This window comes from Aegilops tauschii, chromosome 2 (assembly GCF_002575655.3).
Source record: "Aegilops tauschii subsp. strangulata cultivar AL8/78 chromosome 2, Aet v6.0, whole genome shotgun sequence".
NCBI lineage: Eukaryota > Viridiplantae > Streptophyta > Magnoliopsida > Poales > Poaceae > Aegilops > Aegilops tauschii.
Window position 1 is genome coordinate 32617705 of NC_053036.3, and position 11484 is coordinate 32629188.

An 11484-nucleotide genomic window follows, 5' to 3' on the forward strand; every position below is an offset into this window, starting at 1 on the left:
TAGCTGCAGAGTCTGACGAGGAGCGTGCAAGTGACTACTCCGCTTGAGCCACCACTATTGCTGTAGGTGTCCTGTCTGCCCTTTTGGCGTCTCGATGCCAAAGGGGGAGAGAGTGTAGGATTTGCGAGTTGTGTCGTGTTTGGGTCAGTTGAACTTCGTTTATTTCGTTTGCTTTGGTTTGTGCTCGTGAGACCTTCTATCATATGGTGTAAGACATATGCACTCTATCGTACCGTAGTGAGCTTATTCTATCTTGTGCTTATTACATTATGCTCCTGTCTATCTTGCTTAGCTTTAGCCTTATTGCAAGATTTGCCATGTGTATAAAATATAGGGGGAGTGTTGATCCTAGTATGTGTGTCGTGCAGTCCAAAGCACTCATCGAGATAGCACACATCTAGGGGGAGCCCGTCTATATTTTAGAGATTTGGGGTTTGCCCTTGCTCTTTGCGTTATACCCTCGTGCAAATCCCGTGTTGTCATCAATCCACCAAAAAGGGGGATATTGTAAGGGCATTTTTATCCCTTAGTTGGTTTTGGTGATTGATGATAATGCTTTTGCGGACTAATCATGTGCATCGAATATTTCAAATATATTGACTAGGCACAAGATGATTGGGTTCCCCTCGAAGGCTATAGAAGACGGCGTTTCTCTTCGGTTCTTTTCGGTGGTATTGAGTCGTAGGGAAGCCGTACTATTAAGAGGGGGTCCGCGTTGGAAAGGTTGGGTGGATTCATCACGTACACATCTTCCTTTGCACCTCCTTTCCTCTAGCCTTTGGAGCATCCTATGTTTTCCTTGTCTATGCAAATATTTCTCTTGTTTGCCGAACTAGGGGGTGCGGTAGTACTGCTCGTTAGAGCGGTAGTACCGCAGGACCTTGCGGTAGTACCGCAAGGACCCACGGTAGTACCGCTTCTAGTAAGTGGTAGTACCGTGGTCCCTGCTTAGTTCCGCAAGTACGCGGCAGTAAGGGGCGGATGTAATTTTTTACATCCGCGCCTCGCGCGGTAGTACCGCGGCTGGCTTACGGTACTACCGCGTCGGGGTTTTGCATCGACTCCAACTCTGCGGAAGTAGCCACAGATGTAATTTTTTATATCCGTGCCTTCCCATCCCTGGACAGCCCGTGCCTTGCGGTAGTACCGCAAGGGGGAGCGGTAGTACCGCGCCAGCAGTACTACCGCCCTCTGCCTTAGTGCATGTGTGGCTGTTCTGGTCTCTGCTACGTGGGCGGAAGTACCGCGGGGCTCTGCGGTAGTACCGCGTGCCCCTGCGGTAGTACCACGCCTCAGGTGTGGTAGTACCGCGTGCCCCTGCGGTAGTACCGTGCTGCGCAGGCTGAGTTGGTGGATAACGGTTGGATTTGTTCTTCCACTATATAAGGGGTGTCTTCCTCCTCTAGTTGACTACCTCTTTCACCTCTAAGCTCCATTGTTGCTCCAAGCTCCATTTTCGCCCGATCTCCTTCCCTAGCCAACCAAACTTGTTGATTCTCTAGGGATTGGTTGAGAAGGCCCCGATCTACACTTCCACTAAGAGAAATTTGAATCCCCCACTAATCCCTTGTGGATCTTGTTACTCTTGGGTGTTTGAGCACCCTAGACGGTTGAGGTCACCGCAGAGCCATAGTCCATTGTGGTGAAGCTTCGTGGTATCGTTGGGAGCCTCCAATTAAGTTGTGGAGATTGCCCCAACCTTGTTTGTAAAGGTTCGGTCGCCGCCTCCAAGGGCACCAATAGTGGATTCACGGCATCTCGCATTGTGTGAGGGCGTGAGGAGAATACGGTGGCCCTAGTGGCTTCTTGGGGAGCATTGTGCCTCCACACCGCTCCAACGGAGACGTACTTCCTCTCAAAGGGAAGGAACTTCGGTAACACATCCTCGTCTTCACCGGCTCCACTCTTGGTTATCTCGTGCCTTTACTTGTGCAAGCTTATTTGTGCTTTATCTCTTGCTTGCGTGTATGCTTATTGTTGTTGCATCATATAGGTTGCTCACCTAGTTGCATATCTAGACAACCTACTTTGATGCAAAGTTTAAATTGGTAAAGAAAAGCTAAAAATTGTTAGTTGCCTATTCACCCCCCCTCTAGTCAACTATATCGATCCTTTCAGCTCTTCTCTAAGAACTGAATTTTGCTTCTGTGGTTATTTCACGCACGAACCTCGGCATATATTGCCAGGGGCTCGATACGGCAACATATGAGTTGCCGACAAGTCCGAACAGCTTTTTAGCACAGTTCAGCGTCACGAGTTTGGCCTTTATATGCATCAGCTCTGAATCATGTCTTTGGTCAATAGTTGGGTTGCCCGGCTCCTGTGCTTACTACCTTACGTTCCGTTCTATCGGCTAGGGTAGTAAAGGTAGAACTACTGCGATTGTGTCCTGGTTTATCCGGATGAGCACCTCAGTAGAGAAAGCCAAAAACTGACTGTCATGATGCGGCGAGAGCTGGTCAACCACTCAATGACTCATCGGAATCTTCGCGATTCCTTCCGTATCACACGAAGGACCGTTTTTCTGGTCACCTATGTAATGCACCGTATTCGGGCAACTGCGTACATACCAGGGGCTATATCGTAGACCCGCTGTCAAACTCCTATGGCTAAGTGAAAGTGTTAAAGCACTATAGTCCGATTGCCTAGTTCGCCGCATTGACACCTCCTTCATGGACCAAGACGTTGGGTCAAGAGTGATCAAGAGCTTTTCCGAACACCCCCGTATTATATGCGAGGGGGCTGAAGCCGACGACTGGTAAACTTTCAGATTATACAGCCGCACAGGAGGAACCAAAACTTTCAGGCAAAAGTATAAAAAACATAGCCTTAATATATCATAAATATTGTTTTTACAATTTCGGTACATTCACTCGAACATCATATCCTTTGAGCACTGACCCTCTATCAAGCGGGCACCCTCTAGGACATCTTCAAAATAATGCTCTGGCGTGTGATGGTCCTTGCTCTTGGGTGGACTCTTCCCTGCAATATCGGTGCCCTTCATCATCGCCCAGTACGTCTTGACGCGGGCAAAGGCCATCCGTGCACCTTCAATGCACGTTGACCGCTTAACAGCGTCGATACGCGGCACCGCATCAACAAGTCGCTGCTGAGGGAGTCCTGAACTAAGGGGTCCTCGGGCGTCCGGCCTGTTATTCATTGGGCCGGACTGATGGGCTGTGAAGACATGAAGACCGAAGACTGGACCCGTGTCCGGATTGGACTCTCCTTGGCGTGGAAGGCAAGCTAGGCGACCAACTATGAAGATTCCTTCTTATGTAACCCTAGATCTCTCCGGTGTCTATATAAACCGGAGAGCGTAGTCCAGATAGACGGATACTCATTACCATATTCTCATAGGCTAGGCTTTTAGGGTTTAGCCATTACGATCTCATGGTAGATCAACTCTTGTAACACTCATATTCATCAAGATCAATCAAGAAGGAAGTAGGGTATTACCTCCATAGAGAGGGCCCGAACCTGGGTAAACATCGTGTCCCCTGTCTCCTGTTACCATCGATCCTAGACGCACAGTTCGGGACCCCCTACCCGAGATCCGCCGGTTTTGACACCGACAGCTGCGCCAAACCGAAATAACTATTCGGAATTGGCTCAGTCGGCCACAGCCGGACCACGATGTCCTTCATAGCAGATCCGGATATCTTGTGGAGCTCGGCCCACTGGGCCATCTGTTCGTTCAGCAACAGCGGACGCTTTGGCATGCCGAATTGCGACCAGAAAAGCTTTTCCGTTGCATGTCCTTCTTGCGCTTGGAAAAACTTCGTCGCATCAGAGAAACTCTTCGGCAAGTCCAAGAATGCGTCTGGAGAACTCCACATTTGATTAAGCGGGGCCTACTTCGGATCGCCGAATTTAGTCTGTAATAAGAAAGGCTTACCGGCTGCTATCTCCCCAGCTTGCCGGATCTCCTCCCGAGCCGCCCTAGACTTGGACCGTGCTTCTCTCGCCTCTTGTAAGGCCTTGTCGAGATCGGTCGTCCTGGCTTTGTTATCCTTCTCGGGGAATTCACATCGGACAGTGGCATCCTTCAGCTCGCGTGCCATGGTAGATATTCTCTCCTCGCAGTGGCGCCGAGCAGCCTATTCGGCTTTTAGCTCAGCAGTTGCCTTCGTGGCAGCCGCATCACTCATCCAGGCTTGCTCCTTGGCCTGGGCAAGCTCAGCCCGAAGGGTCTCAACCACGGTAGCACTATCTGCAGTTATGCATATCTCAGTATATAATTCTCAGTGTCATGCTCATATTATCATACTTACATATACTGACTGCCCCAAAACATACCTTGCGCCTCGTCGAGCCGCCTGTTAATAAGCGTGATGTCGTCATCCGCCACATCAAGCTTTTGCTTCAGACCTGCAACCTCTGCAGCTTGGGCAGTCGCAACGGATGTAACAGCCTGTGTTCCAATTAATTGGATTATTTCCTGGGCATATCTTTTTTGATCCTCTGATCGCCTCCCTTTGGACGCCAACCAGAGTCTCAGGGGCTACTATCTATACACAGGTGTATTTTCCACATAGAAGTGCAATTGAAGATATTACATTGCATACCTCGAAGCCTCTTAGCAGGCCCATGAAGGCTTCATTCAATCTGCTTCTCGCGGACAGAATCCTTTCAACCACCGTACCCATTAAGGTACGATGTCCCTCCGAGATGGACGCATGTTGCAACATGCCCATCATTGTATCCGGTGCCTCCGGATTCCTGGGAGCGGCTGCGGGAGTGCGGATTCCCTTCGAAGGGATGTGTTTACTCGACTCTAGAGTCGTCCCCGGCTGTAAACCAGATAGTCTGAGGCCTTCATTGTTGGTCCCCGTAGGGACCGCGCGCCCCGAACCCTTAACGACCGAAGTATCACCTTCGTGCGTGGTCTTCATTGTCCCTTGCACCACTTGATGATCGGGAGAAATCCTCCGGGACGACACCTCGAAGTCGTCTGCCCTATTGGGCGGGGAGGTATGCGGAGGCGTTTCGCTTTCGATCATCTCCGGAAGAAGATCCTCCGAGGAGGAGGACTGTTGAGGAAGACTGCGTGCCGGACTGCAAACATATATTTTAAATGTTACCCTTGTAACCAGAAAGGAACGGGATATGTTTAGGGCACCCCTGTTCACTTACGATTCGGCTAAGGGCTTGTCCTTACGGAGGAACAGCGTGACAACATCGTCTTCCGAACCCGAACCACCTGACAGGGACATCTTCCCTCGCTTAGGAGGCTTTACCTCCAAATCTTCGGAGGCGGTCCTCTTCTTCCCATGGGGAGGAGGGATGTCAGTTTCTCTTTCTCTTTTGTCTTTGGAAGAGGGAGTTCCAATCTCCTCGGACATAGTGTCCGGTGTACCTTTAGAACGGAGGCCACCTTTGGCCTTCTTGCTCTCCTCCTTGTCCTCCTTCGCCGGCACTTGATATGGCACCGGAGCCAGCATCCTTGTTAACACAGGATCAGCTGAGTCTTCGGGAAGAGGGGCCAAACACCTAATTATTTCCGCCTTCTTTATCCAGCCCTGGTCGAAGATGGTTTTTCAGTATATTGTTATGGGATATCTAACTAAGCTGTGTTCGGGAGTTGAGTGCTTACCGAGGTATCCGGATGATTGCAGTCGAGGCCGATGTCCTCGGTAGTGTCCGGCCATTGTTTTCGTGTCCCGAAGAATAACTACCACATTCCTCGGTGCGTCGTGTCGAAGAAGTGCTAAAGGGTCCGTGGTCCTTTTGGATTAAACTCCCACATGCGGAGGGGCCGTCGCTGGCACGGTAGGACCCGACGGACTAGCATTACTTGGATTACGTTGATGAGGCTGGTGTCCTTTTCGATGAGGCTTCGGATGCGGCTTTGTAGCATCGGCACCTCGTCCACTGATCCCCAGTCCAGCCCCTTATTAATCCATGATGCAAGCCGCAATGGAGGGCCAGATCGAAACGCATGTGTAGCTGCCCACTTGGTACCACGGGGTTCAGTGATTTAAAACCACTCCCGCTACCATAGGTTGGAAGTTTCCGTGAAAGAGCCTTTTGGCCAAGGAATATTGGTGAGTTTGCTCACTGCAGCACCATCGCACTCCGCTTGCTTCCCCTCAACTACCTTCGGCTTCACATTAAAGGTCTTGAGCCATAAGCCAAAGTGGGGGGAATACGGAGAAAGGCCTCACACATGATAATGAACGCCGAGATATGAAGGAAGGAGTCCGGAGCTAGATCATGAAAATCTAGCCCATAATAAAACATGAGCCCTCGAACGAAGGGATGGAGAGCGAACCCTAGCCCCCGAAGGAAGTGGGAGATGAATACGACCCTCTCACCGGATCTGGGAGTAGGAATAACCTGCCCTTGAGTAGGAAGCCTGTGGGGGATTTCCGCGGTCAGGTATCTTGCCGCCCGGAGCTTCGTGATATCCTCCTCTGTGACAGAGGAGGCCACCCACCAGCCTTGAGGGCTGGGTCCGGACATGACTGGGAGGCTCGGAGCAATTAAATTAAACCTTGGGTGCTGGAACTCGAGGTTGGAAAGGTTGAGGAAAGGGTTGGCGTAGGGGAGAAAGACGGGTATGTGCCCCTTTATAAAGGCGATGAATGTCAAACGCCTCCTCTTAGGCCTTAAAACTAGCCTATTCCCAAGGATTCATGCCAACAGAACGGTTGGATTACCCACGCCCGTATTGATGAGAATCCCGTAATAAGGGGACACGATCTCTGCTTCGACAAGACGTGCCAATAAAACTGCATCTTGAAGCGTGGAGCGGGAGGCCAAAAACCGGTTCGAAATAATAACCGGGCAGTGACTTGATGTCACGCTACAAAAAGTTGTCAGCATATTGGACTCGTGAAATATTATACTCTCTGCGGTTGTGTGTGGTATTTGTTTTGCAGAGCCGGACAGGTTTTCTATACTCGAAGTCTGTTTTGGAGTATTCGGAGGAGGAACCCGCCTTGCAATGCCGAAGACAATCTGCGCGCCGGACACATCGTCATTGAAGCCTGGTTCAGGGGCTACTGAGGGAGTCCTGGATTAAGGGGTCCTCGGGCGTCCGGACTATGTAACGTGGGTCGGACTGATACAAGACAGAAGACTCTCTCCCGTGTCCGGATGGGACTCTCCTTGGCGTGGATGGCAAGCTTGGCGTTCGGATATGAAGATCCCTTTCTCTGTAACCGACTTTGTACAACCCTAGTCCCCTCCGGTATCTATATAAACCGGAGGGTTTAGTCCGTAGGGGCAATCATAATCATACAGGCTAGACTTCTAGGGTTTTAACCATTACGATCTCGTGGTAGGTCAACTCTTGTAATACTCATATTCATCAAGATCAATTAAGCAGGAAGTAGGGTATTACCTCCATAGAGAGGGCCCGAACCTGGGTAAATATCGTGTCCCCTACCATCGACCTTAGGCGCACAGTTCGGGACCTCCTACCCGAGATCCGCCGGTTTTGACACCGACAGCCACCACGACGCCAGACAGCGTCGTCCTCCTGCGCGAGTCCATCCTCCCACATCGAACTCCGAATCTGCACTGCGCCACGCCGTCAAGATCCGTCGCCATCAATGTATGGATGAAGCACCGCTCCACCAAAGAAGCTGTCCGCTGGTCCTGCGAAGCCGAGTGCACCTCCAAGAATGCCGCCCCCAAGGGGATTACGACACATGATTGCCGCCAACATCCGATCAGCTGATCTAGGGTTTCCCCTGGAGGTATGGAGTGGAGTTGGGAGCTTCACCTCGATGATGCCTTCATGACGGAAACGATGATAAGGGCATCGTCATCACCGGCTCCGGCTGTCGACCGAAGACCAGGTTTGCACCCGGATCCGTCCCAAGAAATCCACCCAACAACCTGTGCACCGTCTCGACCGCCTTCAAAGCCCCAGATCCAGCCGCCTAGATCCGGCGACCAACCGCAGCAACAGTGCCACCGTAGGATCCCTGGCGCACCGGCCACTACCTGAGTGTGCCACCACTGGAGCCTAGGAGGAGGGCTCCCACCCCGCCTCGCCAAGCCGCGAGAGCCGCCGAGAAGGATCCCGCGCGCTCGTCACCGTCTCTGATCCAAACCAATCCATAGCAGATCGCCATCACAGATCCGCCTTGGACAGAGACTGCACCACGCCATGCCACCGCGGGAAGCCCTAGCTTCACCAGCCGCCACCCTCCAGGGCCGCGCCCTTGGATCCAGACAGAACCTCGCCGCTACCACCGGCCAAGTTCCGCCACCGCCGACCGGCCAAGCCGCCGACCACTGCGACCTCCGCCGCCATGACCAAGCACGCCCACCGAGCAGCCGGCATCCACCAGATCTTCCACGAAGCCCGCAGCTCCGCCGCCTCCTCCCATCACCACGCCGCCATTTGCGCCGTCGGCGGATCAGATCGGCCGCGCCGCCGCGACGGATCAGATCGGGGTGGAGGGCCCCTGCGCCCCAGGTGACCCGCACCGCCAGTAGTCATGGCGGATGCAGTGCAACAAAGAAGGATGGAGAGCGGCTTGTGTTGTGGCGTGGACTTCGCCGGTTGTGGCCGCAAGCGTCCTGGTGCGTCAATTCACGACGCCGTAATAGGTTTCTCAGCCGGCGAGTCTGCTTAATGACAACATACGGACAGGCGGGGCATTGAATGGTAGATATCTGCCCCGTCTAGTAACGCGTCTCCGGCATTGAACATGCGCGGCCACCTGAGACGCGTCGCGGGCGGTACCCTCGGCTGACGTGCCGCTTCAATGGTAGCGCTAATGAGAGGTCACGTCGCTCTAGGCCATCTTCAACGTGCAGCGGTGTGCTCTATAGCGTCATGAATGCGGACAACTGGCGTCGGGAGGGAACACCATGGCGAGAAGAGGGGGTTTGGGTGGGCCGGGGCGGTCAGAAGCAGGAGTTTTTGATGTCCGGATACCCGCAAAGCCCCCAAGTTTGTCTTCCGTTTTTGGGAGAAAGATCGTCCGGACCGTGGAGCGGACTTATACAAACCCGAGTTGGATGGATTCCGCGGTTCGGACGGCGTTGGAGATGCCCTTAGTAAGATTGGAAGACCCTGATTTGTTTGTTTCAAAATTTCAGCCAAAAACAACAATAGACAGAAATTTAACAAAATCGCATACATTTCTCGGTGCTATCATTTTGATGCTGAACTCGGTTATATCAGGATCACACCAATAGCCGTCGAACGGAAATCTACGACTTTTGCGAACAAGTCGACAATCCGCGGGGGAGCTTTCGTGTTCCAACGTTCAAACCCACACGAGCCCATCGCTCGAACGATGAAAATTCACCACCACACATTATTAACGCCACATCCGCTGCTAATCCACAACGCCAAAGCCGTGCCACCTACGAAGCGACACGTCGCCACCAAGGACGGGTAAGGAGCAGCAGCGGTGAGGAGAGACATCCGTCGCCGTCCGCCGTGTGGGCTTGGCGCTCCGGTGACGGGCTGCCACATGGCTGCCGGCCGCTCGCTCCGACGTGTCATCGCGACGTGCTAATCCCATGAACAGTCCGAGCCCCACGGACCGATCACTCCCGGAGTTTCTGCGCGACTAAGTTGCCGGTGGTCGGTGGTCGGTGGCCGGTGGACGGAGTACGACCAGTACATAGACAGACGGATCCAAAGCGACGGTTACTACTCCGGGTCGCCGGCGTGGTCGGCCGGCCGTTTCCTCGCCAGCGCACGAAAAGTCAGTGACCGCCGCTCCCACGCCACTCCCTTGGCCGCGGCGGTGAGCGTCACCATCGCTGCTCAGTGCTCACTAGCGCTCACATGGCACCATACCGCCACCTGGCGCTGCCGACCACGCGCGGGCCCACTCGCCAGCCACACCTACACCCATAATAACCACCGATTTCCTACCAGCTTCCTCCCCCACACGGCCGCACCACGCCTCCATGCGCAGACTGCCTGGCTCCGCCCACACGTGTCGCGCCGGCAGTGGGCGAGCACGCTCCCCCGGGCGCCTATAAACACAGGCCCCCCGGCCCAAGGATTCCTCGTCTTACACAGCATCTCATCCAGCACCAGCAACCAGCAGTGCTTCTCTACAAAACTTGAACTCGAATCCAGCTGAACAATTTCTTGGGGCTTCGAGAGAGAGATCGAGCAGGATGGGCATCGTGGACGTGGTGTCGGAGTACTGCTCGCTGCCGCGGAGTCGGCGGCACATGAAGAGGCGGAAGCAGTTCCAGACGGTGGAGATGAAGGTCCGGATCGACTGCGAGGGCTGCGAGCGCAAGGTCAAGAAGGCCCTCGACGACATGAAAGGTACCCTCCAAGCTTTCTCCTTCCGGCCGAATCCGATTCGCCCCTGACCCCGCACATGTTTCTCCATCGAGGGAAAGGAAATCTTGCCTCGACTTTGGTGACTTTGGCCAGATCTATATCTGGGGCGGCAGCTTTGCTCAAAGTGTGTCTAATGGTTGTGCAGGCGTGAGCTCGGTGGAGGTGATCCCGAAGCAGAACAAGGTGACGGTGACGGGGTACGTGGACCCGGCCAAGGTGATGCGGCGGGTGGCGTACAAGACCGGCAAGCGGGTGGAGCCGTGGCCCTACGTGCCGTACGACGTGGTGGCGCACCCCTACGCGCCGGGCGCCTACGACAAGCGCGCCCCCGCCGGCTACGTCCGCAACGTCATGAGCGACCCCTCCGCCGCGCCGCTCGCCCGGGCCTCCTCCACCGAGGCCAGGTACACCGCCGCATTCAGCGACGAGAACCCCAACGCATGCTCCGTCATGTAGTAGTAGTAATGTTTGTTTGTAAGAGAGACTCCGGCCGGCCGGACGGGTAGCCGGCGGCGACCTTCTCTAGCTTCCCCGCTCTGCTCTGCTCATCCATGGCGGCGTTGTGTTGGGATCTCTAGATGGTCGCTATTGGTGTTCTCTTGTACTTTTGAAACTAGGCTAGAAGATGAAGATGGGTCTGTATTCTTGCTTCGGTTTGGTTTATGTAAGATATGTTGGATTTGGTGAGGAGGAAGCTCCATCAATCTTGTTGTTTATGTGCAATGTTCCCAATCAGATGAGCGTTGCATGATTGATTTGGTGAATGAAAGAGACTCTGTACTGGTTAATCAATCAGGAGCATGCTGTTCCTGTTGGCAAACGGCGCTGATAAGTCCCCTTGACCAACATGTATTATTCCTAACAGACAAAGATAATCACACTCTTTACTATTTTGAATCTTGGACGTACAAAGTGTCAAATTTCTGAATATACAACGCGGTTGAAAAATATCTGAAGTTGCCCAAGCACATCAGACCAGGCAGGTCGACACCAAACTGAGATTGGCAGCATGTGGTTCTTGGACCATACCCCACTCGGTCTGCAGTTTCTTGTGCATCACTCTGGCTCCGTCCCACAATGCAAGCCGCGGTGACAAGCCTCCTTGACCGGGAGTTTATTTTAGACAAAGTTAATCATACTACAAATCTTATTTTAGAACTTGGCTGGGCTAGACAAGTGTCAAACTTCTAAATATATGAGAT

General features: G+C 53.3%; 1 protein-coding gene across 1 annotated transcript; it reads left to right on the forward strand.

Annotated features, from left to right (window-relative positions):
- The first annotated feature begins 9576 nt into the window (after window positions 1-9576).
- LOC109778851 (heavy metal-associated isoprenylated plant protein 27) lies at window positions 9577-11000 on the forward strand. Its single transcript, XM_040401450.3, has 2 exons — window positions 9577-10264; window positions 10428-11000. Exons 1-2 carry the CDS (start codon window positions 10108-10110, stop codon window positions 10736-10738), a joined length of 468 nt encoding a protein of 155 aa, XP_040257384.1. The 5' UTR covers window positions 9577-10107; the 3' UTR covers window positions 10739-11000.
- The last annotated feature ends 484 nt before the right edge of the window (window positions 11001-11484 follow it).

Bases quoted from the DNA above. Each gene is read 5' to 3' on its own strand.
- LOC109778851 (XM_040401450.3), top strand. From the start codon at position 10,108: ATGGGCATCGTGGACGTGGTGTCGGAGTACTGCTCGCTGCCGCGGAGT. The intron at 10,265-10,427 runs GTACCCTCCAAG...ATGGTTGTGCAG, and splicing joins GGCCCTCGACGACATGAAAG to GCGTGAGCTCGGTGGAGGTG.